The sequence below is a fragment of the Tenrec ecaudatus genome, chromosome 1, assembly GCF_050624435.1.
Source record: "Tenrec ecaudatus isolate mTenEca1 chromosome 1, mTenEca1.hap1, whole genome shotgun sequence".
NCBI classification, from domain to species: domain Eukaryota; kingdom Metazoa; phylum Chordata; class Mammalia; order Afrosoricida; family Tenrecidae; genus Tenrec; species Tenrec ecaudatus.
In genome coordinates, this window is record NC_134530.1 from 304,223,355 (window position 1) to 304,247,061 (window position 23,707).

At 43.1% G+C, this 23,707-nt stretch overlaps 1 protein-coding gene and 1 non-coding gene across 4 annotated transcripts in view; both read right to left on the minus strand.

The window, feature by feature from the left end:
• Positions 1 to 5,951: 5,951 nt before the first annotated feature.
• Positions 5,952 to 23,707, minus strand: part of HIVEP1 (HIVEP zinc finger 1) — a 157,910-nt gene continuing 140,154 nt past the window's right edge. For all 3 annotated transcript variants that reach the window (XM_075532481.1, XM_075532475.1, XM_075532484.1), the window contains exons 8-9: positions 9,619 to 10,100; positions 5,952 to 7,585 (exon numbers count right to left, since the gene is read on the minus strand). In XM_075532481.1, the coding sequence (XP_075388596.1) occupies positions 6,437 to 7,585; positions 9,619 to 10,100 (1,631 nt within the window). In that variant the 3' untranslated portion in view covers positions 5,952 to 6,436. The remainder of the gene's footprint in view (positions 7,586 to 9,618; positions 10,101 to 23,707) is intronic.
• On the minus strand, positions 12,527 to 12,647 carry LOC142437789 (small nucleolar RNA SNORA61). The gene has a single exon (XR_012782309.1). It is a non-coding gene; the product is annotated as a small nucleolar RNA SNORA61 (small nucleolar RNA).

Sequence of the window (23,707 nt, forward strand, 5' to 3'; positions counted from 1 at the left end):
CAAGAGATTGCAAAAAAGAAGCTCATCTTTAAAGTCACCATCATTAATATACCTCACGTAAACCAGTCACTGTGAACAGTTTGCAACATCTGTAGATTCATCAAGCTGGATGCTAAATTTTGGGAGTGGAACAGAGTTAATTTCCTGGATTATCTGATCAAGAATAGCAGCAGACGTGTCATCTATTCTTCTGCGAACAATGTCTTTGGCCGCTGGCAACAATAAATCCTCAGCAATGGTGTGAGGTATCATAGCTCTGGCGATTCTGAGTGCCACCAAATATGAAGCTCCAATAGCTGCTACATTTTGTATGTGGTACTTGCCACCAGTGTCAAGTCTGGCTTTCATGATTCCATCAGGTTTGCTCCTAAAACAGTTGGTATCCTTGCTGGCAAAGCTTGATGCTTGCTATCAAAACGGCGTTTTAGTTTGTTTGGCTTCATAGATTTGGCTGATAGAACTTCCCAACAAAAAACACATTGCAGTTTCTCAATTCCTGCTGTAATTACTGAGGTAAAACCATACTGTAAAAAATCCTCACTATATATTTTTCCTTAACGTTCTTCTCTACATGATCCATTGTCATGGGATGATTTGCTAATGAAAATAATACATAACATAAGCTTTAATAATACAAAAGATACATGGCATAGTTCAGTCAATACAGTTCAATAAAGATTCCTATGATTTACCATTCTCTGTGTGGTTTCTTTACATACCTGATACTATCACAAGGGAGCAGTATTCACATCAACCACAGCTGAATATAAAAAGACCGGTCAGCATCCTGACTAAGTTCCCATGGTAAAGATATTTTTTGTTGCAGTAGTTTTTACAGTACATGATTTTACTTTTACCCAGTAATTATAATTCACGAAGTGTTATTTTACTTCCAATACTGCTGCTTTCAACACAGCAGCTGTTTTCTACACAGTAGCTGCTCTCTACACGTGTGACTGGTCTGTATAAGTACATTATGGCACTAACCGTCACATATACCTGTATTTGTATGGGGTGTATGTGATGGTGTTGGTGTGATGATGTCATCATGCTGGGTATTTGGACGTGGCTATTTGGACGTGGGTGTATCTGCATGTGGGAGGACCCACCTGGAGACAGAGGAGCTGTGTCTTGGTTCCTAAGACCATCGGAAATAATGTTTTCCAATGGTCTTAGGTGACCCTTGTGAAAGGGGTCACGCCCCACAGGTTGAGAACCACTAGAGTAAGCCATCACTGCTTATTTGTCAGCGCCACCAATGCTTCTTTGTATAGCTGGCTATTGAAGTCACTCCTGACTTTTGGATACCTGGGAGTCTCCTTCAGGCCCAGCATGATTATGAGACTATGAATACCTAAGGGCAGGGATGTTCCTGGTTGGAGCCTTCATAAGGAGAACCTTGTGTGTTCAAGAGACCATAGTTGTGTGTCCTCAGGTCAATTCCAGCTCATAGCAATTACTGAGGATCCAACTGCCCATAGGATTTCCTAGCTGGTGATCGTTACTATACCAAATTGCCAGGCTGTTTCTCTGTGGAGCAACCGCCTGCTTTCTGGTTAGCCACTTAGCAACACAGGCTTTCTTACACCCAATATATTGCTTATATAAATGTCTCATAGGTTTCAGATAATAAAGCTTAAAGGGAAAAATATTTTACTATTTTTCTTTTACCGTTTTCACCCCATTTCATTTTGTTTTTGTAATGATAGCAGGGAATTGCTATGATTAAAATATTGTAGCTACATATCAAATAACTGTAATGGTATATTGAATAGGTAATTCTCCAGTATCATGACCAGCGAGTGTTGTCTTTGGGAGAGTGTACACCTGTGTTTGGAATATATCTATGACTTTGAAAAAGAAATTGCTCTAATGAAATGCACCTTTGTGGCATTGGTCTGACTTAATTTCAAAGTGAAAGGTGAAAAATGGAAAAGTCAAGAAGCGCATTGATGTTATAGCTTGACCTAGGCACACATCAGGAAAGAGTTATTAATTATCTTGACAGTTTCCCTACAAAAATACTGATCATGATCCATAAAGCTTGGTAAGGGCCATCATTTAAAATTCAGGTCAAGGATTAACTAATGAGAAAAGTGTTATTTACTCGGCTTCTGTGAAAGAAAATCATAGCTGTACTATGAAAAAATTAAATGAGAAACAAATTTTGAACATTAAATATCATGTTAATTTACCTTCTAAAATAATCATTGTTGCCATCGACAGTTCTGGCTCTGCTGTAAAAGATCTCTTAAAAATCTTAACAAGCTAGGATATCACTTTGATAGCTAAGTTGCATCTGACCCAAACATATTCTTGAGATGATTTCTAAATTCAAGTGGGATATACTTAGGGTCGGATTTTAGCTCTTGTGGCTTTATTTTAATTTTCTTCAGCTTCAACTTGAACTTGTAATTGAAAGGTTATTCTGAAGCTGGCCTTCTGACTGATGCCGTTTCCCCTACTGCCTCTTTCTATAGCTGTAGTTGGTTTGATCCTGGTGTTTTCATGAAGCGAGGTCCATGTGTGTACTCACCATTTATGTTGTTTACGAAAAGGTATTTCCAATGAATAAGATGCTGGCTTCACAAAAACCTATCATGGGATTTTGAGCATCATTTCTATCACCAAGCTTTTATTTCCCAACTACTGATCCGTGTTTCTGACATTCATATCCCAATCAATACGAATTAACATCTGGGTTGCACATTTAATGAATTTCAGACTGTAAACATTTTGTAACAATTTTGACTTTTCTTACACTTGACATCTGTGCTCGGTGAGTAGATTTGAGTTTTAACTGGTCTTTCTAGTAGGTCTATGGGTATTAACTCACACTGACAATGCTGTAGTTCAGGTTAGATGATGAGTTGATCTTTTTTTTAACAATGAAGCTATCACAGTCCTCTTCCTCTTCAATTTGTCACTCCTGGCAGAGTGGACTACATGACTGTCTCTCAAAGGCATCAATCCCAGTCTGTTTCTGCTCACTAACGCCTTAGATACCAACATTGATACATTCCATTTCTGATGACTTCTAATTTTTCTAGATTCATCCTTCGTACATCCAACATTCTGTTGATTCTATTGATTAATGAACACTTGTAGCTTCTTCTTCTTCTTATTTTGAGCCATACTGTATCAGCAAACAAGGCCCAGAAAGATGAGTTCCAGTCACATTGAGGCCAACTCCACTTGAGAAGGTAGTTTTTTCTCATCTTACTTTGTGTGTCTTCCAACCTGAGGGGCCTATCTTCTGGCCCTAGGACAAAAGATGTTTTGCTTTATGCATAATTCCTCCACTGGTTTTCAGAAGTGGACTGCCTTTTCCTCTTTCTGGTCTGTTGTAGTCTGGGAGTTTTGGTGGTTTCTGTCCACCACGGGTGATTCAGCATCGCGGCAACATGCAATCTACCACAGGATGCAAACCTGACTGGCAGTGTGGTGGGAGGGGACATGTTACCAGGTGGGATTGATCTCTCTTCGGAAGGAAGAGGGTCCGCTACAAAGAGGAACACCGTCAACGTGACTGACGGGCACAGTGTCCGCAATCATGAGTTCAAGCCAACTATTGTGAGGCTTGGGCGTCTGATGATGGGACTTCCAAAAACTTCACGGACAACTTCCATTATCTTTAAATTCCATCTTTACATGAAGTTTTTGAAGCCCCTCAGTATTATGTCACTGAGTCGGAATCAAGTCTACACCACCTAACAACAAAGTCTGGGGAATAAAAGCCAGAAACCCAAAGGACCTTGATTTACATTAACTGGTAACAGATTTTCATGTATCGGTACACAAATCCTTGAAAATGAGAAAAAAAATGAGCTTGAGTTCTTCTGTTTATACCCGTATTTGGTTCATGCAAGAACGATAGGGAAATTGTTTATGGTTTTCACTTGGGGTGTAGACTTGCTGTTGTACTGTACTCTGGTTCTCTGCAAACTCCTCTTTTAGGACAGTACAAGGAGGAGGATTCAGATTGTCTCAGCTCTCTGAATCGAATGATGGGCAAGTCATTTATTTGTCTTTGAGATGTCAAATGGATAACTGTCCTTCCATTTTTCCAAGGGGAAAAAATAATGGGAAAATCTCAAAAATTAACCTACTAATTTCCTATGCATTTTGTTCATTTCAAAACTGAATGACTTAGATATTGGTAATATTTCTATCTAGCCATGTCTTACAAATACTAACATAATAGTCTATGAAAAAATACATTAAGGCATTAATGTCATAATATTCAAGATATGCATGAATGAATCTGGAGCAAACATGAGTGCATAAGCTTAAGGTACACATGAGCAGTATGGCATTTCAATGGAGCATCCCAGCATCCCCCACTATTTAATCTTTGTTCTTCCAATTAAAATTTGTATGAATAAAATTTAATGCTGAAATTCATAGCATTAATTTTGAACATAAGCAAAATAAGGAATACATAAAAAGACTGTGAAATTAAGCATATGCTTACTATATTGCTTAAAATATTTAGTTAACAAGAACACCAGGGTATAATACAAAGCTAAAATCGGTCATTTCGAGGATTTTCACAGAAAGTGGACCTCATGTCCAAAAGCTATTTTGATAGAGCCAACTTATTAAGCCAAACCATCGCCAATAAGTAGATTCAGACTTGTGACAACCCCGGGAGTGAAAGACCCGAGCTCTGCCCTAGTGTTTTCAATAGCAGATTGTTGGCAAACAGTTAACCTTTTCTTGGATAGCACCTCCAGCAGACTTGACCCTCCCTACAATCAGTTCGAAGTTGAGCATGTTACACATCTGTACCCTCCTGGGACTCTGATTAAAACCGCAAAACCCACTGCCATGGAGTCAATTCTGACTCGTAGCAACCCTCTTGAGGGTTTCCAAGATGAAATCGCTAGGGGAGCAACCTGCCTATCTTTCTGCCCAGGATCAGCTGGTGGGCTTGAATCACCGATCTAGCTTGTGGTTAATTCTCTTGAGGCATGGGACAAAGCTCAATACCTGTATTAAAAGCCTCCCAATTCTTTTCGATTCTACCCTGAATCTAAAATATAGGTTTATGGTTTGGGAGAGTTTTGTTAATGTGTGCGAAGTGTAACGTGAATTGAGAAAGGCACCTTCTCAGAGAACATCCCCCCACACAACGATTCTTACCCTTGGATCTTCACAAGCTTTTTGAGAGGCTTCTGAAAAGATGAATGCGTTTCCTTTGGGATGTGCTAAATCTCATTCACAGGCCAGCGTGAAGCCATTTCTTCGCATCTGGAGGAGCCTTAATGCTGACGTAACACTGCTGGGATACATGGAGGCGACTGCCATCCACACTTCACCGTTCCCTGGAATCAGGAGACTCTTCCTAGGATGGGAAGTGACCATCTATCTGTACATTGCTCCTGTAATTTGAAAGTCGGAACATGATCCCTTGGCAAATCTTGGCTCTTCTGTAGCATGCGCGATATAGAGCCGAGTGTGACAGGCAGCAGCGAGAGGGACCAGCTCACACTCGGATGACCTGAGAGGCTGAGGAAGGTTGTTTGTCATTTATTTTATTTTTCACTCCCAATTGTCACACCGAGTTAGTTAAGAGATTTTGCCCATTTCGGGCTGTAAGCTATTTTGAACTTACGTAGGGAATCTTCTAATAAGTTAGTAACTTCACACGACTCCTCAAAATCCATTGGGATGGATCTCAGTCCGCTCCACACGGTGGAAATCACACCACAGACACCCCCCCCCCACAGACGTCCCCTCACTTTGCAAATAGAGGGGAGGGGCCAGGACAACGCAAAGCCTATGATCTTGGGCTACCTGCCAGGTGCAATTTCTGATCACTAGGTGGCGTAAAACAGGCACGACTAACAGATAATATAAAAACAAATGAAAAGAAGCCACAACTAGAACTGTGGGTAGATCAGTAAACAATATTTTACTGAAACATTTCATAACACAGAAAATCTGCCTGAATGTCAAGTTACCGTCTTACGCAAGGAGAGACCCATTTTCAAAGACTAACATGGATACAATAAATATGGAGTTTACCTACTAATTTGTACACAGAACCTCTGCCCCGCGGCCATAGAAATTTATATTTAACAGTGCAACATATAATTTAATCATTTGATTTATTCGACAGCTTCTTTTCTTACTAAACACAAATAACTACCTGGTTTTAATATATATATATATAATATATATTTTATAGATATTCAACAATCTGTACAGTTTCTAAACATAAAACTCCTAAAAGGCACAGTTGTCTATACAACATGTACAAAAATGGCTGGAGCAGACACAAAACAATTGTGTTGGTCAAAAAGTTCATGATTGCACAAAGATTAGTAATGAGTTTATGTCAGAAAAATGTGCTTTAAGGAAAGGAGGGTTTTCAAAAAAAACCTTTTAAGTGTTATAGTTAAAAAACAAAACCATAAAAAACCAAAACCCACTATGTCGCTATGACCAGCCGGTCCTCGTCATCGTCGTCACTGCCGGCGTCGCTGAACTGCACGGGGGGCTGCCTTCGGGGCGGGCCTGCCGGTCTGCGGGCCCGTCTGGGTGGGGACAGGGTGTGGGGGCCTGCGGGCTGGGTGGGCCCTTCGGGATGCATGTCCAGCAGAGGGTCCGATGTGGTGGGGCATCCCTGCTCTGGTGTCACATGGTTGACCTTCTCTGGGCACGCGTCACTTGTGCCAACGGGCTTTGCCCGGTCACTGGCAGGGGCAGGTGGACCGGGTAATGTTTTTACTTGTTCCTGCTGGCTGGTAGGTGACCCCTGAGGAGATTGGGCCCTGCTGCCCTGGTTTGCACTGGCTGCAGGGGCCGGTGTGGGTGCTGTCGCGCAGGCGTGGTTCTGGCATGCTGGTCTTTCTGGAGTCCCCTGGGTGTCAACAGTCACTTGCCCCCCCGAGGGGGTCAGAGCAGGCAGCGCTATGCTCACGATCTGGAGACTGGGAATGTGTGGCTGAGGGCTGGAGCTGCTTTGTGAGGGAGGGTTTGCAGTTACAACCTGCAGGCCCACAGCATTCAGGGCCAGTCCCGGCGGTTGCCCCTGCGGGGCCATGTTAGTGTTGGCGAGGCCTACGATGTTGACAGCTTCCATGCCGAGCGGGGACAGGGATGGCAAACGGGGCGTGCTGAGGTTCTGCAGGCCCGGGACCTGGATTTGGCCAATGGGGATGCATGGCACAACATTGCTGAGGTCAGTCACTCCAGCAGGGTTTGCAGTGCTAGAAACTTCTGTGACCGTATCCCCGGGGGCACCCACAGTCCGGTGGATGACACTGACTGCAGGAATTGTGAGCTGCATTGGCCCTGCTTGAATCGGGACAAACGCAGAGTACGTGAGGCCAGTAGGTACCACTTGGATCCCCCCAATGGGAACCATATTGTAAGGTGTCCGAGACTGCTGCTGGGAATGCAAAGGGAGGTGGCTGAACAGGTGGGTCTGGGGAGAAGGCAAGCCTGGAGGTGGGGGTAGGCTTGTTTGGTGCTTCTGTTCTTGAGGGTCAGGATGCAGCAAGGCTCCCGAGGGAGCCGCCGGGGCTGGCTGAGGGCTGGGCTCGGCTGCAGGAGGAGGTCTCACAGACAAGGTGCCCTGAAGACGAGACAGAACAATCCTGTTATCCCTGAACTTCCTAAGCCCTAGGCTGTTGTTGATGTGAGCTTCCACGGAGTTGGTCCCCCAATTCACGGTGACCCCATGCACAAAGGAACGGAGGGCTGCCTGGTGCTATACTGGCTGCATTGGGATGGAGAATGGCAAGCCTTTCTACCAGCCTGGGAACTCAGCTGGAATGTGCTCAGTATCCCAGCAGCCTCCTGCGGGGCTCCAGTGACACTTGGGCCTTGGGCACAGATGGTGAAAGGCCCCACTTAACCAATAAAGCTGGAACCGCGCAAAATGCTAACACACACTCTTCCTCTTCTTGATGAGGTAAAAATGCACTCCTATTTGTACTTTGCAAAACAGTTAGGCTTGCATAACGTTTGATTTAAAAAATAAATTTGCAAGAAACAGATCTAGTATATCTTTAATCCCCTTTTTTTAAAAAAAGCATAAATAACAGCAACCCACTGTACATAATAACTCACATTTTCCTCAACTTAGAGCAATGCTGAGAGGTGGCCATATGGATATGTTCATGCCGTTAACATGATTGCGTGGTCACTGGGACCACCAGCCCCATTCCCTTGTAGAGATTACCAGTCTATGAGAAATTGATTTATCAGGCAGCCCCACAATATCAACTCCAGGGAAGGATAATTCATGTGTGGACCCGCTGCCAAGGAGGGAAAGATCTGTGGGTGCCCATCTGTGTTTGCCTGTTCACCCAATATAGGTCCGACAATGTCTCCTAACAAGCATATCTGGTTTTCTGCACTCGTAGGAATGGGGAAGACGTTGGAATAGAGAACCTCAGAGCATGGGTGACTGATATTAAGCTATTATTAGAATGAATATTTCTTACCCATCCTCACTCCCACCTCTCTGAATAACTATCTAAATTTTACTTTTTCTTGCTGATATCTGAGAGAGAAGTTAATTTTGAGATCATCCACAGAAACACATATTGTACTTTTATAGTTGTCTTATTTTCCTTCAACATCCCCAATAAACCAAAATAGGCCACATTTAGAAAAAATCCGATGCCAATACTCCTTATGTACTTGAGGTAAGAGAACTGCAGCAAGAGGGTGACCCCCTGGCAGAATCCATGGGCCTTCCCAAGGCAGCAGGAGTGGCTGCAAGGTCTCAATCGACGGCCTCAGGGCCTCCAGAGGCTGGGTCTGGCCCTGAGCTAGCCCTTGGGCGGAATTCCCCAAGCTGCCACAAGCTACCAAGTGAACTTCTTGATATGCTTACTCTGTCACATTGACTCTGCCATGGAAACTGGCAACTGTTTTGCTACCATGGGCAAAGTACGAAATGTTTGGATAATTCAGCCCAATTTCATCGTATCAACTCTGGTGGGAAAAAAAACAAACTTGCAGTGAGCCATGAGATAAATAAATTCCAGGCAGGATTCATGTTCTCAAAGGATACATACACATTTTTGTATTTTTAAATGAAAACAAAATACCAATAATAATTGGGTATCTTTTTCAATAACCACCTGCATTTTCATGGATTGACAATGTAGTATGTGAACTCTGGTTAATAAATCTAACAAAACCCCAGAGAAGAGGACTGGCCTTTGCTCCTAACCCTAACAGCAAGTCTTCATATAAAGCTATATAAACTGATGTGGCCACCCATCCCTAATGCGTTAAATACATTCTTCTTTTAAGCCCTTGTGAACATTAGCTGCCACAGAGTCAGCTCCCAGTGTAAGGTGACCCCATGCTGAGTTCCTGAGGGTCGAGTTTTGGAAATGGACCGTCAGATCTTTCTTCTTAGCCTGGAAGATCAGCCGGAAGCGGCTCAGCACCCCAGGGACACTCAAGCCTTTGCTCACTGACAGGTACTGAGGTGGGTGCACATGGGATGCACTGGCTGAGACCCCAACCTGAGTCTGTGACACGGAAGGTGAGGACTGGCCACGAAAACACCACCATCCTCTCGCCAGCCCTGAAACTGCCCCCATGTTTCAGAGTTTAAAAAATGTCAAGAACAAAAAGATGACTTACCTGTGTGCAAGCACTTCCTGCCAGGGCAGCCTCAGGTTCAGTGTGGTCCACAGACATCTTGTGACACGGGGATGTGGGTGACCCAGACGACGCTGCGCCGGCGATCAGCTCGTCTTCATCTTCTGTAACCTGCTGCCTGGTCTTCCCGGGGGACCGCGTCTTCTGACTGCAGCCGGACCGCACTGCGCTGAGCACTGTCATCTTGGTGAGCAGTGCTCTCGGCAGAACGTCCATCGGGTCCTCGGGGGCCCTGGAGAAGCAATCGGGGACCCGGGTCTCCTCATCTGCACTTGTGGGGTCCTGCAGGCTGCTGCTGGACGGCAGGTGCTGCGGGCTGGCTGCCACCGAGGGGGCTGCGGACAGAACGGAATCAGCCTGGCTGTCCTCATCGTCGTCATCATTCTCGTTGTCGTCCTCATCCGGGCCATCCGAGTCTTCAATGTCGTACCCGGGCCGCTCGTAGCTGAACCGCTGCTTTTCATCTAGGAGGGGAACCAAGAGGACATGCTGTTGAACAGATGTCAACGAAAGGGTGTGGGGGCGTTACTGCTTTATTGCCTGCTGGCTCGGGAACAGACTGGATAGAAACAACCCCCAAAACAATGCCCACGAAATCAATCCTACATGAACAACAAAACTAGTCTAAACGTCAAAGCCTGTTCTTTGTCAAAGCCATCAGAGAATTTGAGGTTCTAGACAGCCAAATAACCTGACTCAAAGCTCAGGAACAGAATACCTTCTTAGAGAAGGAGCAAGGAGGCACAAAGCTTGGCTTGCCTGAGCAGGTGGCACCAGGTCACCTGTCAGGAGTTGAACAGAAATAGCTGGTTGTTTGATTAAATTCAAGTGCGGGCTGCAAGACGGAGTGGCCCCCTGAGGACTGCAGACACGGAGGCAGTCAACATTTTTCTAGGCTCTAGCACAAGAAACCATGCAGGTGCGCCAGAAAACACCTGGGGTCCAGAGCTGGGGGAGATGGAATAGCAGTCACCCACTGGATAGATAGCCCCCAAAGCCTACCCGTATGTGGGGAGGCCAACACACCACCGCTCTGAGGGTACTGGTGAAGACCACTGCAGGGAGGAGAAGGTAAAGAAAAAGAAAAACAACAAACCTCTCTACTGCTGAAGGCCTGAAAGGATGCCTGCAGAACCCAGCCCCCAAACTGGCACATGGCCCAGAGATGCAAGAGCACAGTGTGGGCCTAGGAGGGTGGCTGACTCCCAAGACGGCACCCCCTAACTTCACAACAAGTGCTCAATAACAGTAGATAGCACTGCGAGGGGCAGGCAAAAATGACTACCTTCAGAGAGACCTGCTCGGAGGGGCTGTGCACAAAGGGACATCTAAAATCCAGACTGCAGCAGACATGACTCTACTGACCTCCCCATACCGCCAGAAAGCGTGACATCAGACAGAGACGTGAAAGTACACCAGAAAAGAAAGGAATGGTGGTGTCACGGGGAGCTTCGTGCGTCTACTTGGCGAAGCACTGTTGGTACTGGAGGGTCAATCCCAACACAGAAAGACCGACCCTACAGGACAGAGGAGAAATGCCCCTCAGGGGTTCCTAGGCAGAAATCTTCATAAGAGGACATCACAAGGGCTTTTCTTCCAAGGGGCAGACTGATGATTTTGAACCACCAACCTTTGGACTTGTGTTAGAACACTGTGCCACCAGGACGCTGGACTAGGCTCAAACCAAGAGTTGATATCCCCTCAGCAAGTCTAAAAGGCAGGAGAGAACTGCCCTGTGGCTTTCCCAGACCTCAACACTGTACAGGGACAGAAAGCCTGGTCTTTCTCTAGTCTGCAATCATTCAAATTTACTGCGCAGGTATTTTGTAGAGGTGGTTATAGTCACGATCTGATCATTTTAAGTAAGGGAAATTGTTTTTCATAATGTGAGGGGGCCTCAGTCAGTCTTTCACAAGACCTTATGGGAAAAACTGAAGTTTTCCTGAAGAAAAAAAATCAACATACCCATTCAGTGCAGTGTCAGCTGCTGCCCATGATTTTCCAAGTGGCCCTATTGGTTCTCAACTTGTCCAGTCAGACCTCACAATCATGTACATCAGTTTCTTTAAATTATCTGTCTAGCTACATTTACCTACCTGTGTATCTAGCTAGACACAAGACATACTCACTATAGGACACTGATAGAACCTGGACTCAAAAAGGAAAGTTAAATTCATTCTGGCTTATTTTTAATTGCTTTAAATGTTACTAATATCAAGAAAAGAAATATAACAATGCATGGTCTAAACATCCAGTTAAAGACTGACACAGACAAATTGGATTCAAAACAAGTCTCAAGTATATACTGTCTAGAAATCCATTTTAAATATAGAGACACAAATTGGTTAAAAAAAGTTTAAGGAGACTCCGGATAGGGCAAGATATGACAAAATAACGATGTATAAATTACCAAGGGCATATGAGGGAGGGGGGAATAGGGAGGGAGGGGGAAAAAAAAAGAGGACCTGATGCAAGGGGCTTAAGTGGAGAGCAAATGCCTTGAGAATGATTGGGGCAGGGAATGTATGGATGTGCTTTATACAATTGATGTGGTAAGAGTTGTTTGAGTCCCTAATAAAATGTAAAAGAAGAAAAGAGAAAAAAATGATTAGGGCAAAGACTGTACAGATGTGCTTTCTACAATTGATGTATGTATGTGAAAAGAGTTGTATCAGCCCCAATAAATTGTTAAAATAAAAAAAAGAAAAAAAAAGTTTAAGGAAATGAATACTATAAAAATATTGACCAAAATGTTGCCAAAGAAGCTAAAATGACTGTCACAGGAAGTAGACATCACAATACAGAATATTATCAGGGACAAACAGAAATATCATAATGTGTAAAGGAGGTGGATCACCTCTCTCTCTTTTTTTTTTTTTACTTTTTTTGACCCTGTCTGAAACTAGCCCAGGCTCCAAGAGCACTGAGGGGCAGGCTTCAATGTTTCTTTTCCTCCTTTTACGACCACCCAGACCAGTGTTTTGATCCGATGGGAAAGGGAACTGGAGGGTGGATCACCTCTCTTTGAGAGTTCTGTTTTGTATGTAACTGAAGCAAAGTTTTAATATAACCGGGCAACAACTAAGAGATGAAAACTTCTACAATCTTCACTAATTTGATAGCATACACAGATGCCTCCTTCAAAAAAGAAAGAGTGCGAAAATCAGCAAGAAGATAGAAGACCTAAATATGCTATGAACTAACCTTTGAAGAATATTACAATCACGAATAGTGGAATGTACTTTTACACATACACATGGAAAATTCTCTGATGAGAGTAAAATCTGAGCTATAAATCAAACCCCAACATATTTAAGTGACTAGAAGCTACACAAAGTATGTTTCTGGAGAATAAGAGAATTAAAACTAGAAATCAAGAACTAGAAGATAGCTGAAAAAAATCCCCAAATATTTCACAATTAAATACCATATTTCTAAAAAAAAAAATCCACAGGTCAGAGAGAAAGTATACATGAAAAATGAAGAATTCTTTTGAACTGAATGAAAATGAAAACATAACATTCCACATATGTAAGATGTTGCTAAACCTGTGGGTATATACTTTAAATACTTTATCAGAAAGATTAAAGTCTCAAGCCAATAGGCAAAGGTCTGCTTTTAAAAACTTAGGAAAAGAAGATCAAATTAAACTCAAAAAAGAAGAAGGAAGGAAATAACAATGATGAAAGCACAAATCACTGAACTGAAGACAGAAAAACCGGGAAACAGAACTGGTCTTTTGACAAACTACCAAGTATCAGGAAAGAGGGGCTACCAGTACAGACCCTGCAGACATTAAAAGGCCAGCAAGAGAATCTACAAAATACTCTACCTGTACCTCTGACAACTTAAGAACAAGTGAGCCAGTCCCTTGGAAGATACAAATGACACAAAGAAATAGACATACTTAATAAATTGTACTCAACGTTAAAAGCCCTCCAAAAAACCTCCAAAACCCACAAACAAACTTCCAGACCCAGATGATTTAACTGTTGAATTCTATGAAATAATAAAAATCAAAACCAGAAAACGGCTACCAATCCTACACAATTTCTTCAAGACAGTAGAAGATAGGGATGGCATTCCCAACTCATGTATGAGACATGCCTTACCAAGACAAAGAACTGATAAGAAAACTACAGACTGATACATCTCCTTCATGAACAAAAGGCATAAACTATTCATAAGCAGACTGAATTTATAAAAAATAATAATACATCACAACCAAGTGGAATCCTCTAAGGAAGGCAAGCTTGCTTCAAAGCATTGAAACTTTTTCAATGTAATTCATTATATTAACAGACTGAAGGAAAAAAGGCATCTGGTCATCTCAAAAGATGGAAACTACACTTGAAAAAATTCATCATCCCTTCACTCATTTTGTTTTTATTCATGATTAAGGGATTTTATTAGGGACGTAATAGGAGAGGACCAACTTGGAAATAACAGGGACAATTCAGGATGCAGTTCTTCCATCAGGACAGCTTCATATTATTTGTCCTTTGTGATGGACTTATTTGCATAATATCCTCCGGGTTCATCTATTTTGTGGGATATTTTGCTGGTTCATTGATATTCTTTACCACTGCATAAAAGTTAACCATACGTATGTATGTACATACCGCATTTGGATACACAATGTGCCATGGCCGGATAAACAATCATTCTTGATAAAAAAAAAAAATCAACTCGGATCCAAAGAATGCTTCTTCACAGGAAAAAGAACATTTATAAAGAGCTACAGTTTACACCATGCTGACCGATGAACTCCTGAGCAACATTGTATTTTCACTTCTCGTCAGTGCAATGACTAACGCTATGCTATCTCTTGTGCACGGCCAAAGAAAAAACCAAAAGTATTCAGATGAAAAATAAAATCATAAAGCACCTCTTATCGCAGATGATAGGACTGTCTATGTAGAGAGTACTAAAATAATCTACACAAATAAGTTTTTAAGACCAATCAAAGAAGTTGGCAAGTTCACTGGATAGTCACCATAAAAATTAATGTATGAAAGTCCATCGTATTTCTAAAACTAGCAATAGGGAATTGAAGTTAAAAGCACCCAAAGACTGAATTGTCCCGCTAATGTGCCCTTGCACGGATTCTGACAGCAACCCTACAGGGCAGACTCGGACCAGTCCACTGGGCTTTCCAGGCACAGATCTCGCTGGGAGCAGATCACCAGGGCTTCTCGCCACTGAGTGCCAGTGGGCTCGAAGCACCAACCTTGTTTTTGGCAGCAGTCTGTAACCACACCACCAGCTCCTTCAAAAGTAGGGAACTGGGGTATAAATCTAGGGAGCAAAGAACACGGGACTTGTAGGGACTTGTATGCTTAAGGCACAGAAGATGAGAAGTAGTCATGAGACAGATTCAGTTCAAAATTCAAAGCTCTGAAAGCATAATTGTCCCTTAGCTGGATCGACAAATGAAAGGTCATTCCTCTTTCTTTGCAGGACAATGACAAGCTGATTCTAACATTGCTATGGAAAAGAATTAGAATAGCAACACAATGGTGGAAAAAGTAGTTAGTTGAAGGGTTCAACACTACCTAACTTCAAGTTGTTAAGATTTCCAGTCAAGACAGAGTAATCAAGACAGCGTGCTGCAGGCCTAAGTACAGATATATTAAATCAGAAAAGAGACTTGGGATAAAGTCACGGGATAGCTGAATTTGGAAAATGCAATTCCAGGGAGAAATGATAGTCTTTTCGACAAACGATGTTAGAGCAAATAGCTGTCCACATACAAAAATGAAGAACCGTGACCCACAGACACATCTCATAAAAAATGACTCCTGAACAGACCTACATGTATGTGGTGAAACCACATAAGAATGAAGACCCTGATATAATCCACGTGATCCTGGGTTAGAAAAGACTTACACACAACACCAAAAGCACAGTCCACAAAAAAACCAAGACATAAACTAAGGGTCTTTTTTAAATAAAAAATTTCTGCTCTGTGGAAAACATCGTAAAAGTGAGCAGGAAGCCATTCCGGGACTGGGAAAAACCATTTACAAATCTCACCTTTCCAGATACAATAAACAGGAAAAAAAAGAGGAGCTGATACCAAGGGCTCAAATAGAAAGTAAAGGTTTAGAAAATAATGATGGCGACATGTGTACAAATATGCTGGATACCATTGATGTATGGGTTGTTATAAGAGGTGTAAGAGCCCCCAATAAAATGATCTTATATTAAAAAAAGAAAGTCAAAGAAAAGAAATAATCCAATTTGAAAGATGGGCAAATTTTCTGAGTACATATTTAATTTTACCAAGGAAGACATTTAGGGGACAAAATAGCACATACAGAAACCCACGCTGAGATAGCACTATAGAGTAAGTGGAGCATGAACTAACATACAGACAGAAAACTACCCAGCAACGACATGTCCAGGTAAGGTTTCAGGGCAACTGGAACCTCAGCCGCCACTGGAAGAAATATACAAAGATACAACCACTTAGTAAAATAATTAGCCAATTTTTTTCAAAGCTAAGTATATGCCGACCATTCACATAAAACTCTGTGTATGGATGTTTACAGCAGCTTCATGGATAATAACCCCAAATTAGAAGCCATCCAGACGCTTCTAACTGGTCAGTGGCTAAACTGCTACATCAATACAACCTACTCTACCCCCACACTAAAAAAGAACTGCACGATGCTTGTGCTTTACCCACAAATACGGATAAATCTTACATGCATTTTTCTAAAGAAAAGAAGCCAGATCCCAAAGCTCCATGCTGTATAATTCTCTTTTTATGGCACACTGGAAAAGCAGAGCTATCGGGAGGAAAACAGATCAGTGACTGCTAGGGACTGTTGGGTAATGGAGTGGTGGTCTATTAGGGAGTGACTGAAAAACAAACAAACAAAAATTCACTGCTATTTGGTAGCATCGTGGTTATGAGTTGGGCTGAGAGTCCCAAGGTCCACAGTTCAAAACCAACAAGTGCTCTGCAGGAGAAAAAACTCACAGCCATCGAGTCACTATCGACTCATAGCAACCCTATGGGGCAAGGTAGAACTGCTCATGAGTTTCTCAGAGGGTGGCTGTTTATGCCAGTAGAAAGTCACATCTGTCTCCCAACCGAGCTGGCGACGGTTTCAAACTGCTGAAATTGTGGATTACAGCCCAATTCATAACCTGTATGACACGGGAGCTCCTCTGCAGAAGGAGGAAGGGGCTTGCTACTGCAGCAGACTCACAGGGCAGCTCTACTCAAGCATCTCTACTAAAAAGAGAGCCAGCTTAGCACCATGCAAAAAACAACTCTGTTTGATCATAATAAAAATAAGGACTGGTTTCTATGATGCTCACCTTCCCAACACGATTGCTGGAGACAAAATGGGTACATAAGAAAATGTGGTGAAGAAAGCTCATGGAGACTGTCTACTAAACGATATAGTGTCTTAAAGGTTTGGAGTTAAACGAGCAGCCATTACCAGGAAGCAACAAAGCACACAGGGAGGAAGCACATCAGCCGGTACAATCACAAAGTATGGACGGGATCAGGAGTCAGGCATCAGAAGCCCCCAAAACAAACAATCATAGCGATGCGAACGAGGGGGGTCAGAGTGGAGGCCCAAAGCCCAACTGTAGACAATTGGACATCCCCTCAAAGAAGGGTCACAAGGAAGGGACGAGCCAGTCAAGATGCAGCACAGCACTTAAGAAACACACAACATTCCTGTAGTTCCTATATGTGTCCTCCCCCACCCCACCCCACCCCCACCCCACCCCGGCCCAACTATCATGACCTCAGTTCTACCTTATAAATCTAGCCAGACCAGAGCATGTACACTGGTGCAGGTGAGCGCTCTCGACACATGGAATCCAGGACAGGTACAGCCCTCAGGACCAATAATGGGAGTGGCGATGCCATGAGGGTAACGGGAAGGTGGGGAAGAAAGGGGGAACCAAACTCAATAATCAACTTATAATAACCTCCCCCTACCCTGCCCCCACTGAGGGGGATGAAGGACAGAAGGGAGTGGGTGAAGGGAGGCCATGGATGGTATAAGAGATGAAAATAGTGATTCATAATCTATCAAGGGAGGCTGGGGGAGAGAGGGGAAAATTTGCTGATACCAAGGGCTCAAAAAGACAGAAATGTTTTGAAAATGATGATGGCAACATTTGTACAAATGTGCTTGAACATTTGATGTATGGATTGTGATAAGAGCTCTAAGAGACCCAAATAAAATGATTTCTTTTTCAAAACTTAAAGAGAAGTGTAAATAAAATAAAATAAGGACTTGCCCTTTTCTGAGAGACTAAGCCAAATAAAAAATATAGTTCGTTATTTTAAAGCAACAAGCCCACAATTCGCAAGTGTCAGAACTGAGATTCAAACCCAGATCCAGCTGTCCCCTAACCTGTGTTCAAAGTCCACAGCCAAATATTATAGTAAAAGACCGAACTGCAGAATGACACGAATTCAGAATGTCAGCAATGAATGATAGCCGACAAGCCAACTTCATAGATGCGCGTGAGTTCTAAGTTCATTGGTACACAGACACAACAAAATTTCACATAATTGGTATGAGTAATAAAAAAAATCAAAATCGCTGCCATCAAGTTGATGCTGACTCATAGGGGCTCTCCAGGGCAGGGCTGGACTGCCTTTGTGAGCTTCTAAGACTGTACTTGTTTAGTAGAGTTATAGGGAGGGACTGTGGTTTTGAACTGCTGACCTTGAGGGTTGTAGCCCAGTATGTAACCAGGGCTCCTGGTATGAAGAATAGAACCACATAAAACGCAGCCCCCCAAGAACAGTTACGCTAATAAGTGAATCTTTTAATTTCATATTACCGATGCTCTACTTTATAGCAGTTATGGAAGTTGATAGTTATAAAGATTTGAAGGTTCTGTTAACATATACACCAGAAGATATCCTGGACCCATTTTCCGTGAAAGTGATTTAATAAGAACAAGTTAAAAAGAACACTATCCACCAGGGTAGGTAAAAAAGTATTTATATAAAAATCATAGTATACTATTAGGCAAAAATATCAAAACGTGAAGCTATTGTTTCTTGACACATCCTTCACAGAGGCCTACGCATTCCTGACGGTGATGTTTCCATCTCGCAACCCTTCCTGGGAGAATCCTGTCATTACATACATTACAATGGCAGTTCTGGCCCCAAAGGGACACATCATGCTCCTTTTAAAGTTTTTTTTTTACTTTTGGGAACAAAAAGAAGGCCGAAGGGGCAGGGTCTGGACTGGAGGGTGGATAAGGTCAGGTTTCCCAACGGAATCCTCCTAGGTCCTGTGATCCTTAAAGAATGAGCGAGCGCATTGCCACGAAGCAGGGAGATTCCCGTCACAACTTTCTTGGCCTTATTCTCACCGATTCACTTTTCAATTTTCTTAAATATTCTTCCTAATGAGCTCTCATGATCAACCCATGTCCTTTGTGAAAATTGATCAAGATTACTCCTGAAATTAAACAAACAAATAAATACGAAGTCGTCAGAACCTCCTGAGCCGACCTCTCTGCCTTGACCTTAACCGGTCCAGCATCTCTCTCCAGAAATCAGTTTTGATTGGACTTTGCTCCCTGGATCATATTGGTGGGTCCAAGACTTGTCTCCAATTCTTTGTTCCTTAAAGTCTCTTCATTAACTTCAATCTTGCTTAAAAGATGGAGGGAAACATCAGTTCTTTGAGCTAGCCGATTCTGGAAAGCTATGGCACCCGCTGAGCTTGCGAACACCAAGATATCCCCGACAGTCGAAAATGCCCCATCACGTGGGACCCACCTTGTGGAGCTATTGCACCAGTGGTGACCCTCGGGGCTCCTCCCACCAGTTTCTCGTCTTCAGCCAGAGCTGCTTCATGTCACAATGGAGCGGTTTTCCCTTTCGGCTCATCTGGGAGCTCTTCCTGGCCTTGTTTAAAATGGATGACCTATGTGTTTATTGTTGACTGATTTGGGCCAGCATTTTCATTAACTTGTTGCAAAGATTTGGGAAGATGTCCACTTGAATATTGTTAAAAATTTGTTATTTACCTCAAAATCGTTTTTTTTTGACGACACAAAAATATCTTTTTTTTTTTAATTGGAAGGCACTGCAAGGAGACTAAGGCAAGTGCATTACAAGCAGGAACCTGTCTGCAGCCATCGACTGATTGCAGACATGCTTAGAACATACTTTGTTCAGAATAAACCCATGCATGTACGAATTGAAACCCTAGGGGGAGGCAGTATAGATAAAACAATATGGCTCCAATTTAACCGATTTTGCTTTGATCGCATCACATTTCTGGCTGAGCGTGGGAAAGTTTCTGGAATGGAAAACAGACCAACAGGTAGTCTCTGGGATCTCCCTTCCTTCCTCCTGGAAAGAACCTCAAGCCTACAGCTTAGGGAGGTACAAGAGAGTCCCAGGGGCCCGCGGCTACTTTCTGCACTGTTTGTCCTGCCGAAATAAGAGAATAAAGCTTCTCTTCCTACATGTATTTGTTGCGTCTAGACAGGCCTCCAGAGCAGAGCGCTGTCAATGTTTGGAAACCTGCCAATGGATTCTGGTTTGTTATGTACGTGAAACATTGTTGATATTCTGGAATCATAAAAAAGATCAAATGAGTAGTAGCCTTCTTTGAAAAATCAGCAGCAGCAGCAAGCAAAATTCAGACGACACTGCTCTCCATGCTCAACAGAAGTCTGTTTTCCCAATGGTCAAACAATGTTCTACACGCACAGGAACAATTCCTTTAGAGTTGTTTTCTAGTCCCACAGAAGGAAAAACACCTGTCGGCAATGTAGCAGTGTTTCCGCCTCCCCCACCCCCAAAGTCATGTTTTGATAAATACAAGTCACTTGCTCTAACGAGGCGCCTGAAACTTTCTGGTCAGGTGGAGGAAGCGCAGTTTGCCCTGTCACTTTTCCTGCCAGCGACACCTGCTGGAAGAACAAATGCCATTCCAAGTGGCGGCAGCAGCAGCACCCGGAGACGGTGGGAAAATTGCGGGGAGAGACTCCGCCGAAACATCAGTGCCCACTCACTGGTTCCATTCTTTGGTGGTTGTGGTTTGTTTCTGTTTTTCGCTTATGTTTAAAAACAGAATTCCAAATTCTCTGCCCATTTCGACTCAGAGGACCCCACAGCCACACCATTTAGCATCTACGTAGATAACAGCAGCCCGGAGAACATCTTTCTTTAAAGCACGTAGCTACTTTGGTAAAATTAAATACACACACACACACACACACACACACACAGTGGGTCAGAGACTAATGTCTGTTAACTTTAGGGAAGTAAACTAAGCAATTTCCATATCTAGGTAGTTCATTGATGAGGCAGATACTATTTTAAAGATCAAGTCGAAGACAAAGTTTCATGTTGTGCATAACATCTTACTCAAAAGAATGTGTTTTAAATAAGACTCGCAGTGAAAATACTCTAGAGGCTTACTCAGCCCATGGTTGCTAAGAGCGGGAAAGAATTAAAAAGACCAACGGTCTGTAAATCCCGTATCACATCGCATTCATATAAAAAAATGTATACACAATTTATTGTGCTTTAGGTTAAAGATTATATAACAAGTTAACTTCCCCAATTATTTTTTCATACAGAAATTGTACATGACATTAGTTATACCTCTACCATACTTCTTTTCCCTCCATTTCCCGTCACCTGTTTCCTACCTTCTTACCTTCGGTTTTGGACAAATGTTGCCCGGTTGGGTTCACCTAGTTGACTCTGCTGACTAGCTCCTTCTTTGTGTCACTTTAGAGCCTTATCTATCATTTGCCTGCAGGGTGGCCTGAGAGTAGCTTCAGTGTCAAATTAGTAGGCAATAGTCTGGACATGGGGTGTTCCCCCAGTTTTTCAGACCCCGGTTAGTCTTTTTTGAACAATCATTTCTATTTGAATTGCTCTTTTTTTGGCCTATTCTAGTGGGACCTTCTGCTGTGATCCCGGTCAGAGTGGCTGCAGTGGTAGCTGAGTACCAGCTACGTCTCCTGGTCTCAGAGTCCTCTGGACTTAGGGTCCTATGGATTGATTAATTACTTCAAGTCATCAGTTTTCTTCATCCTCCTTTACTCCAGGCAGGAAGACACCATAACTCACTTATTTGATGGCTTTTTGTAAGTTTCTAAGAGCTCAGATGCTGCCCACCAGACTAGGATGTAAAATACTACATTTATAGACTGTGTATTAGTTTGGGTAGACTAAAGAAACAAATCCAAAGAAACTCTTCATGTGTGTAAGAGAGAGATTTATATAAAGGGATATTACACATTAAGAAAGCATCCCAACCCAGTTCAGTCCAAGCCCATAAGTTCAATATTAGCCCATATACCGACACCAATACATACAGTCCTCTTCAGACTCGCAAAACACATGCAGGGACACCGAGTGCAGGAGGATCACAGGCCAGTGGATAGAAAGTCTTTGGCACTGTAAGCATCTCAGCGCTGGCAGGGGTCTATCAGCGTAGTGGCATGGGTCTGGTCAGTGGAGCCTCTCCAGGGGAGTCAGCCAGATGACAGAATCCAACAGTCTCAAGCTCAAGTGATGTATAGACCAGCAGCATGGCGAAGCAGGTCTTGAAGGAACGTCAAGCTCTAGCAGCAGGATCCACGGGTTGGGTATCCCACAGGTAGTGTAGCTTGTGAATTGAGGCGGAGAGCTCGCTAAGGCAGCCACACACTGATCACCAGAGAGCAAGAGACAGACAGGCAAAATGTGCTGAGCCATTTATCTTTGCCCTCCAATCAAACTGCGAGCTTATTAATCCCACATGTTCCTATTGGCCAGGTTGATATAATAAACCTACTTATCATCACAGACGGTTTTGCCCACTGACCCAGGTGTCTCCTGAGACTATGGTCCTAAGTCTTCAGAGCCGTGATCCTGCCATGTAGGCAGCTTCGATAACTGTGTCCACATTTACCCAATGTAATACATAGTTCGAATTCTTGACCACTGCTTTCTTGAGCGTTAACTACAAATACGAGTAAAATGAACCCCCTGACAAGTTCAAGATTTCCTGCAATTACCATGATGTTTATTGGCCCAGTTGTAAGGAGGTGCCCCCCCTTTTTATATACTTCACATAGGACTTTTGTTTTATGATGAAAATGTAGCTCATGCTGAAGGCTCTGAGTGCTTCCAATGCTGCATTAGTTTGTTGAAACATCTCAAGCGGTATCGTGTCAGCGCCTGGAGCCTTAGGCGTCACCAGTAGCTTCGGTGCACCTTAGAGTTCCTCCTGCAATCACACTGGTTCTTGATCATAAGAGATCTCATGAAGGGGCTGGATTCCAGGCAGTTGTTTCTGGTATAGGGAATGGCTGACCGGTGTATTTCTCCACTTTGGTGGTGCTTCCTGGGTTTCCTTCAATGTTCTGCCCACACAATCTTTCAGTAGCACAACTTGAAATGTAACGTTTGCCCTTCAGTTCTTTCAGCTCGAGAAAGGCAGCCCATACGCCTCCCTTCTGGCTTTCTAACTCTAAATATGCGCACATTCCATAACCTAGGTCTTCTGGAGCTGTCTTTGCAATCTTCTTTTTGGCTCTCTACTTCTTCCCTTTCCTTTTAGCTACTGGAATTTAGGAAGATGTTTCAGGATCTCTTCTGACATCCACTCTGGTCATTTTTGGCTTCTTCACGTATGCTGGCCTTGACGTCATCCCATAAACTCATCTGGTCTTAGTTCTTAAATGTTCCATGTGTCAAATCAGGTCCTTAGATGGTTTTAAGATCACACTTTGGTGCTTGTGGGCTTGTTTTTCATTTTCTTTACCTTCAACTTGAATTTGCACAGGATAAAGTGATGGTCTCTTTGGCAATCAGTCCCTGGCCTGGCTCCTGATGGGCCACATTGAGAATGAAGTACTGTTTTGATTAAGCACATCCCTTTCCTTTCTTAAAGGAGTTCTGGTGCTGCTGATAGGTAAGTGTTACGCTGCCAACTACAAAGTTGGCAGTTCAAATCCAGGAGCCACTCCACAGGAAAAAGATGAGGCTATCTAGTCCTGTGAAGATTTAGAGTCTCAGAAACCCTTGATGGGGTCTCTGTGAGTCATAATTGAGTGA